The sequence below is a fragment of the Aulonocara sp. 'chitande type north' Nkhata Bay genome, linkage group LG14 (genome assembly GCF_057382095.1).
Source record: "Aulonocara sp. 'chitande type north' Nkhata Bay isolate Kocher_YH1m ecotype deep benthic linkage group LG14, A_spYH_male_GT1.1, whole genome shotgun sequence".
NCBI classification, from domain to species: domain Eukaryota; kingdom Metazoa; phylum Chordata; class Actinopteri; order Cichliformes; family Cichlidae; genus Aulonocara; species Aulonocara sp. 'chitande type north' Nkhata Bay.
Window position 1 is genome coordinate 17,707,657 of NC_141357.1, and position 21,952 is coordinate 17,729,608.

Genomic DNA, 21,952 nt, shown 5'->3' on the forward strand with positions numbered 1-21,952 from the left:
GGTTTAATCAATGTCTGTGGAAACTGAGCCTTTTAAGATACTAAATGCAAGGCAATGTTAACTGATTAGCGACACTGATGTTTCCATTTTAGTGCAAAATCTCTAAAGAGTATGCAGACATCACATGATTTCAGATGAAAACTTTCCCCTCCCTCTCCTCTCTCTGTTCTCCTCTCAGGGATCTCTGCAACAATGTCACCTTTTCCTCTTATTATCATCCGTTGCTTCCATTACCTTTCCTCGTTTCTTCACCTCTGTAGTTTTCAGTGATCTCCCAGCTCTTTTTTCATTTAAGGCCCAGCTTTTGATTCACAATAAGTAACAAAGCTGGGCCTTAAAATGGGCCTAAAGGCCTCAGACTAGTTTTGGGTAGATTTTTTTTTTATTATTTTTTCCCCACTCATGGTCCTTTGCAGTTTAACTGAAAGCAAATATCCCTAAAATGACCATCTTAGGTGCACAGCTCACCCATTTCCTGTTTAGATCGAGTCTGCGAGGGGCAGCCAGACAGTAGAAAGTTATATGAAAGGGAGCTAAAACGGGCTGTTCCAGACAGTGGTTGAACTGAGTGGCTGCACCAAACCCAGGGCAGGATAAATAAGAATTATTTTTGAGTCATGCAAAACAACCCTAGTAGTATCCAAGAATATATGGAGCTGTAGTAGACTACAATGCCCCCTGTTGACCTTTTCCTTTGGCTATGTTTGCCATCCTCTTTGGAGTTCTGCAGACAGTCCAGTTTTATCTGCTGTCTAAGTTGTGTGTATTTATCCACATTTACATCTCCAATAGACATTTGCCATCCCTCTTTATAGCAAATTTCCTTCTTTTTACCCTGCTTTTGTGGGATTTCCAGAGATGATCGCAGCAATTGCCATCCCTATCTTTATGACTGAGTGATTTAGCTGCAGGGAGTATCTCTGTCCATGTGTAGCATAAAAAGCATTCACAAAGGGCTGAGGAGCATCTGCACTAAGTGACCCTGCTGTGGCTCTATGCCACTAGAATCATGCACAAGGCTTTGAATGTAAAGGACCTAGCTGTCATTTAAAAATGTGCACACCCACACCCAAAGAAATGCACAGAAACAAATACATTCAGGCACTTCGTCTTTTCTCTGCAGCTGTGGACCTGGTGTTACACCCAGTGTCACTCTTCAGAGGATTTAAACTCAGAGTAGCATGCGTATATTTTTATGTCTATATATAGCTATATGTAGTTGCATGTTATAGTAAAGCATCCCATAAAACAGAAGCCAGTCCTCAATAATTTGTCCAACCATCCATTAATAATGTTACATAATCTATTTTTGTCAGATTTTCCCTGTGGCACAGAAACAGTGTCTGTGGTCACTGTGCAGAGTCTGTGCATTATTGTTGCTAACACAAAGCTTGAGAGCACTTTATTGATGTCTGCCTGTCAATCAGAGACCTTTAGTAAACCAATAGTTTCCATTTTCAGCTTTCTACATCAATGTCATGTTTCAACTGTAGATTGCATCATTTTGTCTCTTTGTACAAGTCTGCTTCTTTGTGGACTTCTGCAGCTAATCTAACATAATGTTGTTGGTAGTTTGTCAGTCATGTTTGTTTTGTAAGAAAGAAAAACGGCCGATAATAGGTAGGAGAAAATAGGGACACATATATACACTGACACTCTATTCTCACAAGCCTTCACACCCTTTTTTTATTAGGTGTGATGAAGACAAGAAATGTTGTTATCCTTGTTTCTGCAGGTTCCTGTACAACCGCTCTGGGGAGTGGAGTGATGGCACTGTTCCCATCCTAGCCACCACCGCTGCTGGCTTCACCTATATTGCTTTTCTAATTGTGAGTCACATATCGTTGAAGAGATTTTAAAATTGTCTTCATGTGTTGCCAGATATGGTAACCACTTACATAACAACGATTAGCAAGTTGAGATCTGTAAGGCAGCAGGCTTGTTCTGAACCTTGTTCTTGTTTCTTTCTGTCTTTCTCTTCAGGTTTTAGCACTTTGCCACGTTGCACTTGGGCAGCAGTTAAATTTGCACTGGCTTCATAAGGTAACATGCCAAATGTGAAGCTGAGCAACTGTTAATGTGTCTGTGTGTGGTTTGTGAAAAATGGGTGGTGGGAGGGGGGCGGGCGGGCGGGCGAGTTTTACATATGTATTTTTAACTCTGTTATGTGTTTACTTAGTGTTTGTGTGTGTCGCTGTGTCCAATCGTTGCTGATCAGCTGAACTTCCCAACTTATAGTTTGGAGTTGTCCCAGCAGAGTTGCAAAATCCCAGAAAACAAGCTGTTCAGAAATGCTGTCAGCAAATCAAATACAGTTACCAAACACTGTTTGAGATGTGAAAGAGCTGCGAGCTACTCTGGGTTATTCTGGTGCATATGTGTGTCTAAACAAACAACCTCTTTTGGTGTCTCTCCCTCTTTCTCCACACAGATAGGAGTTACTGCTGCCTTGCTCACCACCATCATTGGGGTCATATCTGTCAATCAAACATGGGCGCAAGAGTGGGATGTCATCCCCATCTCCCTGCAGGTCAGCAGACTTAAATCACCCTAAACTACTTGTGATGGGTAGACATCACAGCTGGTGCTTAGGTTCCGTACTAAAGTGAGTGTTGTGATCCACAGGCGAGAGGCACAGTGTTATTTTCACACAACAACCAACACTTTGACCAGAGGTTGTCGGCCTTGATATAATAATGGCTCAGTAATGGAGCTATAATCAGTTTTCTTTCACAGAGACAGCCAGGGTGGACTGAAGTGTCTCTCCTTTGTAGTGCTGTGGAGGTTTGCACATGCCCATTTAAACTGGTGTAATTCCTACACTACACATCAGTGTCTACAACAATCGGTCCATCTTGTACATCCATATACAGCTTTTTTTTTTTCTTTTTTTTTTTTAATGTCCCTTTAAAATAATCGTTGTGTGCCTGCTGTAGCAGTTGATACTCTGCTGCTTGCCATTTGGAGGAATGTGTAATCATGTAAACTGTCTATGCGGTACTACAGCAACTGCAGTGTCTCTAAAATTAAATTACATCAGAGAAGTTTAAATAACCTTATAGTTAGTGTGTCCGTTTGGGATTGTTGCACCACCAGAAATGTGTGATTGAAGTGGACACATGATTTGACTCCAACTGTGGCCATTAAAATTAAATGCCAGTACAAATTACAGCTATTATCTCTAAATAGTGTTGCCAGTGCTTCAACTCCAGATAATATCTGTAATTCCATGTCTCTCTGTCTTCTTTGTCTTTGTTTCTCTCCTCCTCTACTCAATCGTTAACTCTCTCTAACCTTTTCTGTCTACATACCCCCGCATTCATTTCTGTTTCACACCTCTGTTCAGGCTACAGGCCCGTTCCTGCACATCGGGGCTCTCGCCGCAGTCACGGCACTATCTTGGATTGTGGCTGGACAGGTCACCCGTGCAGAAAAAATGAGTATGTGTGCTTCTGTAACACAACATTCAAGTCCATTCTTACCTGACGTTACCATCAGCCACAGATCAAACACACACATACACAGGAGGAGTTGTGAATGATTAACACTATGTAGACAAGAGGCCAAGACCTCCACCCAGGGTGTCCAAGATAACGAACATTCCTCCGGTCTCATGTGATGTTTTCCACCCAGGACATTTTGAATTGTTTGTCCTTGATTTCAGGACTCTTTGTGGGGATCGTTAGCTCTGAATGTGTGCTCTGTCCTCACTCTCACTGCCACTGGTGTCTGTAAAGCAGACACCTAAAAAGAACTTGAAAGTCTTTGTGATTTATGATTTTGAGATTTTGAACAAGGGGGAGCCACAGTGTTGGCTACCAAAAAACTGATGCATTAATGGTATATCATTAAGTGCTAATTACTTACAAGTTATTGTTTTTTCAAAGATAAATGTGTCTTTAGTGATAAAACCTGATACATCTAAATGATCATTGCTCAAGAGAATTTGCCCTTGTCTCTTTGAAAGATGGAAAATAACTTGCCTGACTGTTTAGTTGTTGGCTTCATTTTTTATGTTTATGTTTGAGGGGTTTTTTTTTTTTTATATATATACTTGATGAGGTGAAAAGGTCTTGGCAAAATTTATCTTATTCAGTGCAGAACAGCAACTGAATATCAAAGAGGGTATGAGTGTGTGTGTGTGCGAGTGAGAGGGTGGATGAGGGTTGTGTGAGTCTCCTGTGTGTAACAAGAGTTGGCTACTGAACCCCGCCCCGGAGCTGACCTTGAAACAAATACATTCCTGTGTGTGGGTGCCCACTTTCAGCCATTATTACACACTCATACAGAGTTGGACACAGTGTAATCGCTATGGCCCCGATGGATGTGTTGTTGGCCACTGTGTAGTTTTAAGCACTGCTGAACATTCAGATATTTACTGCCTTTGCACAGGTAACTGATTTTGGCACACTCCTAGCACCTAGCATCTTTCACAAACTGTGTATAATGAGCTGTTTGGTGAGCTTTGGAGGTGCTGAATGGTAGATTTTGTGTTACCCATTTCCCCTGTTCCAGTTATTATGCTATGCTCCTATTGGAGTGTTCTTACAGTAGTCATCATAAAAGCAAATTTCCCCAAAGTCAAACTAGACTTCATTATATCACAGCTAACAACTGTAACTATGTTGATGCTGCATATCTTCTTCCAGTGTTCCAGGTGGTGGTGGTTTTGCTGTATGTCAGTGTGTTACTAGCACTCTACGTGGTGCCCCTACATATCACCTCTCCCTGCATCATGGACCCAGCCACCCTCAAACCACGCCCTGCTGTTATTGGCCATCAAGGAGCCCCTATGGTGAGTCAGCTGATGCCCAGCTTCCATTCTGAATGAGAATTTAAAACGAAATAAATAAATAAATTGATGTACATGTTCGTACAGTAACATACAGAGTCCAGATATTGGCTTAGCAGCAAGGCTCCCAGAGTCCCAGGAAAAATTGTGCTGCTTTATATTGTTATTTTTTATATTAGTCCCTTGTTTTGTTTTTCTCACTTTTCTGAATGAAAAACAAAAGGACTGTGTCAGCATATTAACTTGTGTGCAACTGAAAAATAGAAAAACTATGTGAGCTGGGAGCGCTCCATACCTACATGTTCTTCTGGACTGCGGTGTAACCCAGCCAAAGACAAAGTGTTGTTTGTAGTTTTTTTTTTTTTTTAAGCACCAGTTAGACTCTTACTTGGAGCTGGAATGGTTAGCCACATTAACATATGATCTGTAAGCAAAGTGCATTTTTGCATGATTGATTTATGTGCTTGGGTTAATGCCATTGCTTCTTAACATCACCTGCAGACAAATTTAAGCCCTTGGCAAAACGTACTGTTGAGTATTACACAACTGTTAGAAGGAACGAGAAGATGGTTGTTCAGAACAGTTAGTCACGCACACGCTCAAAAACACACCCAGATTTTTGTGCTATTTGTGCAAGGCAATTGATTCTCACTGTGGAATCTAAATTTAGGAGTGGCTGTGGAAGGCTGTGAGACTCCCACTGGGAAACAGTGATCACATCACTGGACTCTTTGTCCCAGAATCACTCTGTATTGATTATAGCATCATTCCTTTCCTGTGGTTCCCAGGCAAGTAGCTTTACTCACAGGCTTTCATAGGATGATACTATTCTAGTAAGTGATGGTATGGTATTGATCATACCCTCGACCAGAAGAGTTAAAGGGCAAGCTGCAGCTGTGACTTTTTTCATTACACACAATCCTTTGTGTTCAGAGGGCAGAGTGTGTATTATTTTGTGAACAGGACAGAGTGTGAAAGCTTTATAAATACATGTAAAAACGTTTTCTCTGTGTCATTTTCTTATCAAGAGATGTAGCTCCAACTTCAGAAAAGTCAGAAGTTAGGTCATTGTTACAGGGCTATATGTTAAAATAAATAAAAAATTTCTGTGCTTGTCCTTTACTGTGAGTGTGTTTGTAGCTTGCTCCAGAGAACACAATTTGGTCCTTCCAGCGAGCGCTGCAGATGAACGTCACTGGGTTGGAGGCTGACGTGGCTATCAGGTACGCACATACAATCAATACAAGAGAATGATAAAGCAAAGCAAATAAAAGGTTTAGTACCCCCCCCCCCCCCCCCCCCCCCCCCCCCCACACACACACACACACACACACACACACACACACACACACACACACACACTGGGTTTCATAGATTATCACAATCACTGGCTTTTCAAAAATTTCTCAATCAGTTCAGGACTAACGTCACACAGGACCACGTATCACATTTAGACCTGCTTGGGATTTTGTTTTTTGTTTTATTATTATTGTGTACTCCAAATACCAAAGGGACAATCTTAGGCATTATGCATTGAACATACCGCTGTTAAGTATAGTAGCAGTCCGTAGTTATCAATTCCTGCATGATTTTACCAACATAATGAAGACGGGCTGAGCTCAGAGAGGCACACTTGGAGGAAGGCAGGAAATTGGGTGGGTGGATACTCCAGTGGCCGTGCTATATGATGAATAGTGGGTGCCCATGTCTACTCATGCATGTACGGCTATGGAGGATGAGTGATTGTGTGGAGGTGGAGAGTGATGCCGGCCACAAAGTGTGTGTTTGTGTTTTAGAGCCACATTTCATAGTGCAGAGTGTTTTAAGACCGTCAGTGCATCCTAATTTGATTAGATGTTTTTGAAGCAATCTTGTGTGTGTGTGTGTGTGTGTGTGTGTGTGTGTGTGTGTGTGTGTGTGTGTGTGTGTGTGTGTGTGTGGGGTCCTGAGAGAGGTGAATGGGTGTGTGATGTTCAGGCTGCTGACAGGTGGGCTCCTAACGGTGCTGAGTAATTAGACCTGATGACAGCCAGATCCACAAAGAGACTCCACTCCTGAAGCAGACTGGAGACAAATGCTCATGTGTGCACGCATTCATACTATAGAACATGATTTTTATTTATTTATTTTTTTCCCCACACATGATGATGCTGTTTTGGAAACTAACAGTTCAAACACAGACAAACACCCACCTATATGTGTTAGCAGAATATTTGTTAGTCAAATGCTTAGTTTGTTTTTCCGATTAGTATTTGAACGACAAATACAGAGAATGGAAGGGCTTTTTCCTTTTGTCTTTTCTTGGAAATGATCTTGATATGAGCTCAGGTTTTTTTTTTTTTTTTTTTTTTTTTAATTCACATATTGGTCAGCAGCAGCATTTTCCTTTTTTGGCACGATTTCAGCTCTTATCTCTTCTCTGCTATTTTCGGAACCTTCATCTCTCTCGTACACATCAGCTGCAAATATTAATTACTTCTTAATTCTTTTGTTTGCTAGCATGGATGGTGTTCCTTTCCTGATGCGTGACTTTACCCTGCGAAGGACCACAGACGTAGAGAAGGTTTTTCCAGATAGACAGATGGACGAAGCCTCACTTTTCAATTGGACGGATCTGCAGCAGCTCAACGCTGGACGTTGGTTCCTCAAGGTAGTTCTTGGTTTCTAATAAGGACTAAATCTGTGAATTTATTTGAAAGTAGTCTTAGCTTTAGCGTGCCGGGATGCACTGATGTGCAACAAAAGCCATTATCCCAGTGAGCCATAAATGCTATACGGCATCGCACATTGATCATTCTAGAGATGGACCGATCCGATATTACGTATCGGTATCGGTCCGATACTGACCTAAATTACTGGATCGGATATCGGAGAAAAATAAAAAATGTAATCCGATCCATTAAATATCACGAAAGCACCTCACAAAACTTGCAACACGCCGTAACTCACCTCAGAACGTTAGCACGTCGGAGCAGTATGCATCACGTGATAGAGCGGCTGTGGCATGCGGGACCTGTCAGTGGTCTGGATAGCATTTGGAGCTTCGCTAGCAACCCGGCATTTCATCTCCGACAAAGTTATCCCCGAGAGAAGTAAAGCAAGTGTGTAAGTCCATCTCTGAATGTTTGTAAAGCATTCCTGCGTTAAGCTTACCAAACGATATATGGAGCGACTGCCTCTTCTGGCTGCTACTTCAATCATGAAACTGCTTAAATGATCAGCTGATCAGCTTTTCTGTCGTGAGTCCGTCTCTCTGGTTTGTTTTTGGCCCACTTTGCACCAGAAAGAGGAAACCAGCGGCTAAACAACAGCAGCACGTTTAAGCTTGATCAGCTGTTGTTAGAATTTATTTATTATTACTTTCTACTCGAGGATCTTTTTCTACGTAGCTGACGGCTGTAACTGTGCAGGGGCGGATCTAGCAAAGTTTAGCCAGGGGGGCCGATAGGGCATTAACAGGGAAAAGGGGGCACAAAGACATACTTTTCTTTCTTATTCTCATTTAAAATGTCTAGCTTTTAATAAATAATTATCTGACACACAAAGTTTTAATTTGATGTAAAATGAATAGAAGTCAATTACTGTATATAGTGACTATTAAGTCTAATATATATACCCTAGTAAGCTATAGTGCTTTTTCCTTTGGGAAGGTACCATCTGTGCAGTCTGCAATTTTGCTGAAGAAAGATGTTGAATCTATTTAATATTTCTTGAAAAATAATTGATTTCTGTGCATTTTTTTTCACACTGCATCAAATTAAGGTTGATTACGTCGATTAAGCATCATGAGGTGGAGCGTGAGGGGTGGTTCCCTATTTTTTATTTTTTACCAGAATAGGGAGGATGGTGTAGGTTTAAGTTTATTAGATTGATCAGTATTGCTGAACTATGAAATTTTTTTTTTGCATATAGGTATAACAGAATAGCTTTAGTGTAGTTGTTGTTTTAAACTTGAGTATGAACTTATACAAAATGCAGCAAGATATTTAAAAAAACAGTTTTGTTGATTAAAAAACACTATCGGATTCATATCGGTATCGGCAGATATCCAAATTCATGATATCGGTATCGGTATCGGACATAAAAAAGTGGTATCGTGCCATCTCTAGATCATTCATGATGTCGTTGGCTTTCATCAAAATGTTAACACTCACCAAAGCTTTACTGGGAGCTGCGGTGCGATGAGTGCCATGTTTCACTGTCATCCTCGTACATGAAACAGCCGTCACTCGAGGACTGCTTTTTCATTAATCTGTCCATGTCTAAAAGTGCAGGTTTGTTGCTTTAAAATGTTTCCTTCTTTAGCTTAGCTCTTATGAGGTGAGACCATGATGTGCAAAGACTGAGATGTGGCTGTCTGTATTTGTTTGACTCTTCATTACTTTCCCGTCTTGTGTTTACACTGCATGTGTGCACACTGTGTGGATAGATATTGCATTTCTAAGAAAAGCCGTACCACCACTCCATGTAATTTCAACAATGATTTTTCATCACCTAATCTGTAGTGTATATGTATTCTCCAATATATAAAAGGCAGAAATTAAGTGTTTTCTAGTCAAAAAAAGTGAAATGGCATCTTATCATAGATTAAAAGAATCTTCTCAGGATCTTCTCCAAAGGGAGTAAGCAGTGTAGCGAGAAATGTGGCGTCCTCCAACGATGTACTGAATGATCTTTTGAGTTTTTATGTTGATAAAAGTGTTATAAAGCTGTATTGTAACCTGTATTTTTCTTTCATTTAAACTGTAAACCTGATGATCACTTTTTTTTTTTCTTCCTTTTTTTGTGTGTGTGATGTTTCAGGATGACCCCTTCTGGACCGTGAACACGCTGCTTCAACGTGAGAAGGAACGGATCGCCAACCAGACCGTGTGCAGCCTGGAGCAGCTTCTAGAACTAGCCTCATATCACAACAGCACGGTGGTTTTCAGGCTGCGTAGACCTCCTCCCAAGCACCCCTGCTACGACAGCTGGATCAACGATACACTACAAGCTGTGCAGCAATCTGGGGTTCCTCAAAGCCTGGTAGTTATATAGGGATTAAATGGCAGTGTGTGTTTGCTCTTTTTCACTGCGTGATGTCCGGTGTTTCTTTGTTTGCATGCTACATGCAAAACGAATGAGTTCAAATGCAAATCCTATAAAAATAGTTGTGTTGGTGATAGAGTTTCAAAGCTGTAACTGTTTGACGTACTGTGCCGTGTCCAGGTGATGTGGACGCCTGATGACAATAGAGCCCAGGTGAGACAGCTAGCACCTGATCTGATCCAGACCTCAGTGGTGAAACGGAGCCCTCAAGTTCTGGAGCAGTCCGGCATCAGCAGCCTGCTGCTCAGATACAACCAAGTCAGTAGAGAGGAAATCAGGTAGGAAGACACACAGCCCTGATGTTGTGTTATCAGTCTGCAGCTTCAGCACAAAGATTTATAAGTGCCTGAATGTTTTCCTTTTTTTTTTTTTTTTTCCTCCCCCTTTTTTCCCAGGAACTTTTCCGAGGCCCACATCAATCTCACCCTCTACACAGTCAACGAGCCCTGGCTGTACTCGGTGCTCTGGTGCAGCGGGGTGTCATCAGTCTCCTCAGAGGCCCCGCATGTCCTCCTAAAGGTGCCTTACCCCATCTGGTTAATGGTAAGGACTCATCACACACAGTAGTTTTATATAAGTCTTTTGGGTTCACATTTTGCTTTTAAGTTAATTGTTTTGGGGGGGGGTGTCTGATCTTCTATTTGAATGATTTCCTTTCCCCCCCCCCACTTGCTCCTTTACTGCATTGAGATTTTTTCAGACCTTTTCTGCTCTCCAAATCTTGTTGCAGACGTGTCTTAAAATATGTGTATTCAGCAGGTGTTTTATTAATTTATAGAAAATCAAAGAGAATGACACATCCCATTTATAAACTGTAAGTTTGAGCCTCTTCTTCCAACCAGCAGGCATCATGTAGATCTCTTACTGTTTAAAATTCTTACTTTTACTCATGTCTGATTGCTGAGGTTTCTCTCTAATATTGAAGGCTCTTTACCTGTTTTTAATTGGTGCCAAACAAATAAAAAATTAAATAAAATTGTATTCAGAGACTCAGTTATAGCAATCGCTGATTAGCTTGGCTCTATCCTGCTTCAACCAGTGGTCCTTAAGATGCTACTACAACTCGAGTGGAGCCCACCTGTATCTTAATTTAATTTGGACCTAATTAAGGGAGCTACTAGATACATGCTTATTGTAAAGGCTGCGAGGGCCCTCTTTAACCTCCCTCTCCTTCAGCTTCATCCTCTCTTTGACTAAATTAGATTTTACTGATTGATATCAAAAGGAGAGCCTAGCTTTGAACTGAACTCCTGTTTGCTGTAGTGTCATTCTTTTCTAGTTCAGTCTTCCTGTTGAAACTTCTCAACATGGGCAGCCTCTCTGCTATCCTTCCACTCGCCCTCATATGTGCAGCGCGCCAAACCGCTCCCCCCATCTGTGGCACCATACGGGAACTCTGCATGACAACATGTGGACATGACCTCCAGCTCACTGCTACGGCTCAGGGACAGTTTAGGCTTTCGTAGCATCTGCGGCGCTGTCTGTTAAACCCAACTGTGAAAAATATCCTCTCAAATATGCTATGAGTTGTCATTAAGACCAACAGAAGGTAATGGGGAAGGAAGTAGAGATTTGCATTTATGTTTGTAGTAAATGATAATGTTGACAGTGTCAGTGTTTGTTTAAAAAAACTGTTATTTTAGTGGGTTTATTCAGGAAAAAAACAGTTCAGCACAATTCAGCTGAAATTAACTGTATTCTTTGGCATATAGCGCCACCCTGTGATGGATCCTGCTGTAAATGACTTCAAGACAAAACTCAGATCTATCGTGTGTGTGTGTGTGTGTGTGTGTGTGTGTGTGTTTGTTTCCAGAGACCAAATGTGTACTGCCTGGCGTGGGTGTCTGCAGACCTCATCTCCTTCGCTGTAGTCATAGGCATATTCATTTTCCAAAAGTAAGTACACACACAGCAGTGAGATCATTAAAGCGAGCTCTTACACAACAGCTAATGTTCCTCTATTTTTCTGCAGGTGTGTTATTCCTCTTTCACACTTAAATACACTCATTACTGCTAATTGACAAACACATTTACTCAGTAGACATCTCCCTGTCTGGAACACATCAGCAGCTCCTACATAATGATGCTGTTTTTTAATCAAATGAGAATCTCTTTAAAACCCATTTTGTTTTGTGGCATTATAAGCAGTCATGTGTATTTCTGTTGTGTCCCAGGCTGGAGAAGGGTGAATGTTTTTATATAAACGTGTTTTCTCTTTGCTAAGCCCTTCACACTCCCTGCCCTGCGTTTCTGCTGTGTTATAAGTGCTGTTTGTTTGTTTCTCTGATGACCCCAGAGACAGATGGCCTGTCCTCCTGTCATCACTGGCACCAAGGGCATTGATTTATTTATTAATCTGTTCCACAATAAGGGTTCAAAATGAGTCTGCTCTGATTATTGGAGCTATTTAATAGCTTCTGCTGGCTTCTAAACTGATCTCTTGTCTCCCGCCTTCTTTTGTCCTTTTTTCTCTTTCCGCCTCTTCCTCGTCCTTTCTCCTCTGCCTGACGTGCATGCTCTTCTTCCTCCTCCTCCTGCTGCATTCTGGCATCTTCTCTCAGCTATCACATGATCAGGTAACTGGGTCGCCTCTCCTGACCCAAAGTCTTCTCTCCTTTCACCACCTTTCTACCTTTCATAATCTTTACCCATCATTCCTTTGTTTGATGCATCGTTGATTTCCTCTTTTTTTTTTTTTTCTTTTTTTTTCTGCTGTTACTATATCATCCATCTCATCCAGATTTTTTCTCTCCACCTTAGTTCCACTTCCTATATTTATTCTCACCTTCTTCTCTGTCTCACCTGAATGGATGTATTGCACTGCTGCTGTGCTTTCCTCTATGACAGCGACGACTTCTCATCCTCATTCTCCTCTGCTAAACAAATGAAATGTAATCTACCCACACAGCACAAAAAATAGTCCACAGTGAGAGTTTAAATGTCTCATCAGTCTTAATAAGTTAACGACTAAATGTCCAAAATGAATTGGAGCTCTCGATTCATCCAGGAAAGGCCTCAGGATTGGCTTTCTGAATCCTGGCTTGTTTGTGTCTCTAAATGCTTCTGTGCATTAGTCACAGTTCATTGTGACTAATGCTTCCAAGTTAATTGAATTGAAATCGGGGCTGTTTTCATTAAAACGAGGATGAAGTTGTGGCAGGCAGGAAATGAAATCAGTGGCCTGTCAGCAACGATAATCTAGCAAAGACAAAACAGTGATAAACCACTTGTATAAGAAAATAGTTGATATGTTTTTAATTGTTAACGAAACATTGTTTTTTTTTTTTTTCTATGAGTGACAGTATATTTTAAGAGAACAGTAGAGCGGTGAATATTGACTCATTAATTAAATGATCATTTTGCCAGCAAAATGCACATCTTTAATGAAATACGTTCAAGTGTTTCCAAAGATAAAGGAGTGATGCTTTTACCTTATTACTTACAATTAAACCCGATCAGTACCTATACATACATATATACACACTATGAGAAGTCTGTTGTTTTTTGTTCGTTTGTTTTTTTCCCTCCAAATTGAACGCCATACTTCATACACTTGACCGATATCGGTTGGATGTTGCATCATAGCATGTGAAGTATCAAACAAACAATTCCTGAACATAATTTGTTCCAATCTGTACATTTTAACAGAGTGAGGCATGCACACAGACCAGGTTGCTTATTACAATTTGAAATGTCCAGGCTGTAATCCAGTGCAGCTGTCTTTAGGGTGTCCTTGTGTCTCGTGGTGATTTCTGATGCAGCCTGTGCAAACACTGCAGGTATCGGATGAGCGGTATGCGCAGCTACAACCCTGAACAGATCATGCTGAATGCTGCGGTCAGGAGGTCCAGTGGAGACATCAACGTCATGAAGGAGAAACTTATTTTCTCTGGTAAGGCCCGTGCAGTGAAATAAAGAAAAATTGAATTATTTACCAGTCTTTATTTATTTATTTATTTTTCATTAATTTGGGCTCTTGAACCTCCATAACCTGTTTTTTAGACTTCAGGTGCCCAAATAGCATGCCAGTCCATCCCAGCATGCATCTGAGTGTCTGTAAATCTTCTTGGTCCTCCTTTTCCTCTCTTCCATGTTGAAGGTCAGCCCCAGTAACAGCCTCCCTCCTACATCCTCCGTGTGATGTTCAGCACCTTTTCATCCTTCACAAGCAGTGACTTCTTCCTTTGTTCCCTTCATCCGTTGCATCCCTTGTTACCTTCCACCTCTCTGCCTACTTTGCCCTTTTTCCCCATCATCATACCTGCATCCATCCATCCCTTCACACATCTGTCCTCCCCCAAAATCCTGCCAGGGGAAAATCATGTCCCAGTCTGTGTAGACAGCCCTTGGTACTGGAGGTCAAAGGTGAGTGATGTAAGTGCCAGCTGTTTGTGGTTCTTTATCATTTTTCCAATCCTTCAGTGTTGTTAACCTGCTGGGGAAAGATGTTTGTGTAAATGAGAAGAGGTCAGAAAGAGCTGGAAATGTATCATTGAAACAAGTTGTTTTGTTTCTTGTCCTTTGGCGCCCTCCAGAGGTGAGGAACGGAGTTGGCAGTGCCGAGGAGCTCTATGGAGACAGCTACGACTACTACGCCAATCAGGGCATCAGCCAGTGATCTCGCCTCACAGGATGAAAACAACACTACTCGGCGATCCCGTCATTCCAGTTTATCAGTGTAAAAGTGTCTCTCTGCCTCTGCTGCCCCGATTAACCGGCAGACTGCAGTATCCTTGTGTATACTCTGTAAATAGTACTATTTTTCCTCCCCCTCACACATACTGTACAATTTCAAAGAGCACTTTGTACTGATTGAATTTTGTCTCCTCCTCCTCTCACTTCCAAATGTTCCTCTGAGTTCCCATGGCCTGTTTCTTTACAAAGATCAACTTTCTTTATTTCTTTTGAGCTAATTTCCCAAAGCAGTTCATTCTTTTAAGCGCCATCAGATATTCTTCAGATGAATTTTATTTTTTATTGTGGCTTTGTCGCAGCATGGGGCTAATAGCTTACAGCCCATTGTATCCTGCCTCCTGGCAGCACTATGCTGTAGTTTATAGTAAATTTACCAACAGTAATATTTATATTTAAATAGAAAAGGAAAAAAAAATTCAGAAGCTGTTTACAGAAGTCCTGCCTTCTCCTCCAGGTGACAAACTCACATGGTGTATGTAAGAGAATTATTTTGATAGAGGCTCAGAGCCCTGCTGTCCTACCAATGCATGTAACTCTAAGTATCCCTTCTACTGACTCATGTGAGCTGTGCTCCCAGTACACCTGGTTTAAATGGTCTGGGGGGGGGAGACTTGTGCTCCTGTTTTTATGGTAAATGGTGAATGTACATTTTTAATGTGTATTATGTGTTTTCTGACTGGGTATATAAATGTGTGCAGTGCTGAGTGTGTAATTGTATGTAAAAGGTGATTAATGCGTGAGATGCTCTAGCCCACAAAGGCATCTGAACTTATGTGACAGTTTAGCAATAGTCTGGTCCTATTAGATTTCACTTCCTGTACAGCCTTTGAGTTCAAGTACAGCAGTCAAGTCTTGTGGTATTTCAGTGCAGACGAACAAAATGCATCTAAAGCTTGGTTGCTGTTGTGAAACTGACCGCTGTGAGGTAGATGAAGTGGGCACCAAATGTGAAAATGAAGCTGCAAGTTAATCTAAGGGATACGACTGGTATCAGAACAGGTCAAGAGATGATTACCTTTTTGTGTTTTCTTATGTTGGGTATTACTGTGCCTCAGAAGCAAATGTTATAAACTCTAAATTAAAGTCTTAAGGAATGAAATAAAACAAAGTGTTTTGGGTTATATTTCCCTTTTCTCTTGCACAGCTTTTGAAATCATGTTTGTCTGGATAAGTGTAAAGTGTGTAGGTTCAATAATTCTCAGAAGGGTGCAGTGTCCTCATTAAGATCTTAAAAAGGGTTATTTAAGTTATCTGGTAAAGGTCACTTGGCAGAAGTGAAACTGTTATTTTGAGTAACTCATGTATGTCAGAGCTTAAATGTATTTATGTTAATGGGAGGTATTACAGCTTCACTCATCTACTCTCTGAACTTCTCCGCCTTCTATTAGAGGCCTCAGATAAAATTTAGATGAGTACATGAGCTTCATCTGCATCACCCCACCTCAGTACCCGACAGTCATAAATACAAAACTGAAAAAAGTTTGACTTTGCAAAAGGAAAGGACAGTGAAGAAGACGGAAACTCATTTTAATAGGTCAAAAAGCAGACTGTTGACATTTTCAGGCAAATACACTTAAACTTGGTGAAAGTTGCAATATAAAAATAGATCCTGGTATTATTCCTGTTAGGAATTGAAATGATTCATACAGTATCTTTACTGGAGGCTCTAACACATCAAAATGTGAAATACAAAAGCAGGTGTGAATACACCTATTTATGAATTACAACAGGGGGGGAAAAACAGTTTGCGATACTTCAAAGGAATGTGGGCACACTGAATTCTTGGTCGAAATAAAGTAAAACTATCAGAGCGGCTTTTCTGTTTGTTTTCCAGAGATGAACTTCCAAATTGGATATACACCAAAAATTTCTTGTATCTCGTTCAAACACGTTCTTAAATATCCAAATGTGACAGGAACACATTTCTCAGCATCAAACACACAAGGCACCGATGAGTGACGCTTTGGTCATCCTCATCTTGAACTACAGCAGCAAAAGCAGTCTGTCCTCCCAAATATTTAAATAAAGCAGCTCTATTGCACAAAAAAGTCTCATTGGTCAACATGTGGAGTCCTTAAAGTGCAACACTGAGCACGTTTCCTCAGTCCCTTTTAAAGGCAAATAACCTTATGTGGATTTTTCTCACGATGCTAATGATTTACAGTACTGTAAAAAAACAAAACAAAAAAACGAAGGCTTTCCACAGCACGTACCTTCATCTGTTGACTGAACTCTGCACCTCACAGTTACACTACATTTGAGTGTTTTAAAAGTATATGGACACATTTTAACTGGTCTCACTTAGTTGCTGTGACTTCTACAAAATTATGAACAGGACGAAGGCCTCTGAGGGAGCAGGTCAAACAATGTAGCAGCTCCTTTGAAAGGCATGTCCATAATTAAGAACTCAAATTAAAGGTCAATTAAACACCTACACGCATTGTCTCTCTCACACGAACACAATCAGACCCACACAATTTACACATAAATAAATAAATAGCTAGAGCAGTACTGGCTAGTCTTGATGTTTTCGAAAGGTGTGGCTGTTCCCTGAACACAAGTTAAGTATCTGATGCCACTAAGCCTCGACTGCTGAAGCTGAACGGTGCAGCAGATACGTGACAGAGACACTGTCTTACTGCAAGTTTGCGCACAACAAAAGCAGCCGTTACTCAGAATGTGAAACCAGACGGTTCACCTCTGATGTTACAAGTCGCTGTAGAGGAATGTTGTTTCAGTACACCGTCTGCTTTCTTTGATGTCCACTCGATTTCCACAACCGAGCAGAAGGACCGCTGTGCATCGTAAGCTTTTTGGTGACGGGTTTATTGTGTGTGTGTTTATTTTCCCTCCCATCAGCAGATGTTAAAGAAGCGCATTAAAGAAGCATGAAATACTAATAAAACACTGGAACAGAGATTAGCTGAAGTTCGTCTTGCGCAGATTTTTGTTGGGTATTTCTATGGCACTGACTTGTAAAGGCCAGGAGCCGCTCATGATGCCGGCCTGTATGGCCACGCCGGTGACCACAGCCAGGTCAGGGTCCACTGATGTGTTGGGCTCCTTTCCAAAGTACTCACTAATTAGCCTCCTAATTCGCGGGATCCTGGTGGAGCCTCCAACCAAAACGATCTCATCCACCTCCTCCTTGTCCAAGTGACCCTCAGCTAACACGGTCTCCACAGGTGCCAGAATCTTCTGGAAGAGGTCCTCATTGAGCTCCTCGAAAAGCGTGCGAGTGATTACGGCCTGGAAGAGAACTGGAGGCGGAGTGGAGCTGTCTAAGCTGTCGAGAGTGCGAAGGTGCAGGGGCACCCGGATGGTTACGCTAGGTTGGAGGGTCAGGTTGAGCTTGGCAGCTTCTACAGCCTGCCGGAGATGGTGGATGTCCTCCTTGAGGGTGGGTGGGACTCCAAACTCCTGCCGGACTCGCTCTGTTGTGTACTGGAGCAACCTCTGGCTGAAGTCCTGACCTCCCAAATTATTATTACCTGAAAGCAAACAAACAAAAGAGCCCTTTAACATTATAGACTGATAGTATAGAGGTACAGTATACACAATACAACACTGTCACAATACAGAGTATATCAAAAAGAGTAAGTGCTTTCATTCTGCAGCCATTCACGAGTAATGATTGAAACAGATGGGATTTTTGAGTATCAAGTGGTTGCCAGTAGGAATCCTGTTCTGCAGAAATACAACAAGATTACATTCAGCAGACAGCCAGTTGAGTCAAGTCCCCTTGAGTTGTGCTCATCGCCAAAGACTCAACCAGACTGTCTGCATTTAGAAATGATACAATTATTTGCAAACCTTTAACATTCTCAAAGTGATTGCAGTCCGTCCAAGTCAGACTGCAACTGTTTTGCAGAAAGGTTGCCTCCTATCAGACAACCTGTGCAACTGCCTTTTGTTCAAAAGTGGTCAGGAATGTGCAACACCCAAAAAATGTAGTCGCCACAAGTTATAATATGTCGTAGAATGTGAAAATATTCAATATAATCACCAGGCAGCCACCAATTTCTTTGTAGACATAAACAAGTTGCTGTCCTATTTTTAATTGAGTGGCTGAGCTGTTAACTTGCTTTGAACAAGTAGGTAGATTTGTCAAAGCTAGTTGGATAGTTTTTAACACATTCGAGTGGACTGCATGTAAGTTTGCTTGGCTAACATCATCTCAGGAGTGCACGAGGTGAGCCCTCTTGTTTACAGTCTTCCCAAATTCTTTTCATTTATTTAATAAAATGTTGAATATGGATGTCCCTGTATCAATACAATGTCGCCATACAAAATACCGCAATACTATGCTGTATCGATGCCCCATCCCACCCCCACCCCCCACCCCACCCTTAGCGTAACGTTTCTCTGAGGTGACACCACAACAACAGTGACACAGTACTCCTGTAATCTTACCTAACACCACTTTGAACCACAAGATGCAGTAAGTCACTTATTTGGTAGTCAGAAGAGCAGCAGCTATGCAGCTTTTTAAAAATAAACACACAAACATGAGGTCATTTAGCATGCAAGGCATATTTCAAAGACGAAGACCACTGCTGAGCAAAAGAAAAAAAGACTTGTCGCAGTTTTGCCAGAAAACATCTTGATGATCCCCAAGACTTTTGGAAAAATACTCTGTGGACTAACAAGACAAAAGCTGAACTTTTTGAAGGGTGCGTGTCCCATTACATCTGACGTAAAAGTAACACACAATTTCAGAAAAGGAACATAACGCCAACAGTAAAATATGGTGGTGGTAGTTTGATGGTCTGGGACTGTTTTGCTGCCTCAGAAGCCTGGTAGACTTGCTGTGGTAAATGGGACCATGAATTCTGTTGTCTACCAAAACATCCTGTCCAGCCACCTGTTCATGACCTCAAACTGAAACATGCTTGCGTTCTGCAGCAGGACAATGACTCAAATCACACCAACAAGTCCACTTCTGAATGGCTTAAGAAAAACAAAATGAAGACTTTGGAGTGGCCTAGTCAAAGTCCTGACCTGAATCTGATTGAGATGCTGTGGCATGATCTTAAAAAGATGGTTCATGCTCAAAAACCCACCAATGTGACTGAATTACAACAATTCTGCAAAGATGAGTGGGCCAGAATTCCTCCACAGCGCTGTAAAAGACGCCTAATTGCAGTTGTTGCTGCTAAGGGTGGCCCATCCAGTTATTAGGTTAGGGTGGAATCACTTTTACACAAAGGTCCAAGTAGGTTTGTATTTTTTCCTCGTTAATAACAAACACCTTCATTTAGAAACTGCATTTTTTTGTTTACTTGTCTCATCTTTGTCTAATATTTACATTTGTTTGATGACTGCTGAAACTGTTGAACCAAGTGTGAAATAAATAAATAAATGAAATGATCAGAAACTTAAGTGTGACAAACATAAAAAAGGTTCTAGAGTATATAGAAGCATGTAACGTTGCTTGTTTGTTAACATGGTGTTTTAAAATTATATTCTACAGTCAGGAATGGTGGGGTTTATCGAGAGGCAGGGTACACCCTGGAAAGGGTCGCTAGTCTATCGCAACTTTATTACAACTATACCAAACTTTTATTTCTGGAGCTGTGAAGCACATTACCTGCCATTGCCCTAGTGAGGAACATGCCTCCCTGTTTGCTGAGTAAAGACACATCCAAAGTCCCTCCTCCCAAGTCCACCACCAGCACGTTAAACACGTCCACCTTGTGCAGGCCGTAGGCCATTGCTGCAGCCGTGGGCTCGTTGATCACACGTAAGACTGCCAAGCCTGGAAGACAGCGAAGGAAGAGTTAGCGTGCACACACTTCTAACATTAATGTGGGGTACGAGTTGTTTTTAATGATGCCTGAGAAGAAGCGCTGTAATGGATTCAAAGACTGGGTAAAGCTCTCTGTAAACCCAGTTTAATTATGTGCAGTCTTGAGACTCATTAGTAAACTGACCAGCAAGGTTAGCAGCCTTCGCTGTGTAGTCCCTCTGCCTCTCATCAAACTCTGCAGGCACTGAGATGACGGCCTGCTGCACCACCACACCCAGCTGTCGCTCAGCCATCTTCCTCAGCTTCAGCAGCAGCCTGGAGCCGATGAACTCTGGGGTAACGGTGAAGGTGTGGTTGGTGGAGATCACAAACTCTGCACTGCCCTTGTTGTTTATCACCTATGGCAAGAGAAGGATGAGAGGATGCTTTTTTTTAAAGTGTGGATCTAATATCACTGCATACACATAGTTAGGAAAGGTGGCTAGATTGGTTGCCTGTCTGAGCTGAAAACTTTCCAAACCCAGCCCAGGATGACCCACCTTGAACGGGTACCTAGCGCTCTCCTTCTCTAGGACCTCTGGCTCAAAAATCTTCCCGATGAACCTTTTGGCATCGTAGATGGTGTTTTGGGGGTTGATGTCAGCTAGGTCCACGGCTTCGTGTCCGGCCAGCACCGCGGTGGTGGTGAAAGAGACCGCGCTAGGGATGCTCTTCCTCCCCTCTTCATCCGCTATCACCTCCACCTCCCCGCTGCCCGGGTGGAAGACCCCCACGGAGCAGAAGGTGGTGCCCAAGTCCAAACCGATCACCTTGGGTTTTGGGGGAGGCAGGTACTGCTGACCCAGGTAGCCAGCCAAGAACAGGGCCAGAATCACCGAACCTGTGGGACGGTAACAGCACGCGCATCACAGGTGGACCAAACCATTATTAGCTCATGAATTAGCACCCTAAAACGGCTATGCTTCTACTCACCAATCATGGAGATTTCTCCGGCCATCGTCACAAGCCGTTACGAAGTCAACGGACGCTTAAAATTCACAAAAAATGTATTAAAAGCTGTGTCGAAACCGTGTCCGGCTTTTGACAACTGGATGACGACAAACGGGAAATTTTCAGTTCACCAACAAAATACACGTCAACTTTGCACGGCTCGTGGGGAATGCTGGGTAATGTAGTTTACGTCGTTTACGCAAACGCTACCAGAAACCCAGAAATCGGCCGCTTTGTACTACAAATCCCATATAGCTAGCAACGCCAACCGCAAAGGGAGCATTTTGAAACGTATGCACGAGGTTAACCAATCAGGGAAAGGCGAAACAATTATTTTTTTATTTATAAATTACTAATTAAATAAATTAGTCAATCGATATAAACATGAACAAATAAAAGTAAAATATAATAAATTAATTATTAACTAAATATTATTATTATTAGTAGTAGTAGTAGTATTAGCAATAGTACTATTAAAAGTAGACCTTAATTTAATCAGAATCAGAATCAGAAAGGGTTTTATTGCCAAATGTTGAGCAGGTTTACAACATTAGGAAATTGCTGCGGTGCTTCAGTGCAAACATACTGTCATAAATTAAGCTAAAATAGACATGAAAATAAAAATAAGCATAAGAATT

The 21,952-nt window shown here is 41.7% G+C and overlaps 2 protein-coding genes across 8 annotated transcripts in view; one reads left to right on the forward strand and one right to left on the reverse strand.

Annotated features, from left to right (window-relative positions):
• The window catches only part of gdpd5b (glycerophosphodiester phosphodiesterase domain containing 5b), a 40,966-nt gene extending 25,283 nt beyond the window's left edge, over nt 1-15,683 (forward strand). The window contains exons 4-18 of one of the 7 annotated variants that reach the window (XR_015124651.1): nt 1,736-1,829; nt 1,984-2,043; nt 2,432-2,530; nt 3,347-3,440; nt 4,650-4,795; nt 5,933-6,015; nt 7,292-7,442; nt 9,596-9,817; nt 10,001-10,158; nt 10,276-10,423; nt 11,694-11,776; nt 12,442-12,456; nt 13,660-13,772; nt 13,883-14,254; nt 14,416-15,683. Coding sequence is in view for 2 of the 7 variants with exons in the window: in XM_086261307.1 (XP_086117433.1) it covers nt 1,736-1,829; nt 1,984-2,043; nt 2,432-2,530; nt 3,347-3,440; nt 4,650-4,795; nt 5,933-6,015; nt 7,292-7,442; nt 9,596-9,817; nt 10,001-10,158; nt 10,276-10,423; nt 11,694-11,776; nt 12,442-12,456; nt 13,660-13,772; nt 14,416-14,498 (1,549 nt within the window). In the remaining 5 variants the exon portion in view is untranslated. The remainder of the gene's footprint in view (nt 1-1,735; nt 1,830-1,983; nt 2,044-2,431; nt 2,531-3,346; nt 3,441-4,649; nt 4,796-5,932; nt 6,016-7,291; nt 7,443-9,595; nt 9,818-10,000; nt 10,159-10,275; nt 10,424-11,693; nt 11,777-12,441; nt 12,457-13,659; nt 13,773-13,882; nt 14,255-14,415) is intronic. The other 6 variants (XR_015124650.1, XR_015124653.1, XR_015124652.1 and 3 more) reach the window with 6 other exon arrangements.
• Nucleotides 15,684-16,069: 386 nt separating this feature from the next.
• On the reverse strand, nt 16,070-21,488 carry hspa13 (heat shock protein family A (Hsp70) member 13). Its single transcript, XM_086261309.1, has 5 exons — nt 21,297-21,488; nt 20,864-21,204; nt 20,509-20,722; nt 20,166-20,333; nt 16,070-18,066 (listed from the first exon to the last, which is right to left on the reverse strand). Exons 1-5 carry the CDS (start codon nt 21,319-21,321, stop codon nt 17,495-17,497), a joined length of 1,320 nt encoding a protein of 439 aa, XP_086117435.1. The 5' UTR covers nt 21,322-21,488; the 3' UTR covers nt 16,070-17,494.
• Between the last annotated feature and the right edge of the window lie 464 nt (nt 21,489-21,952).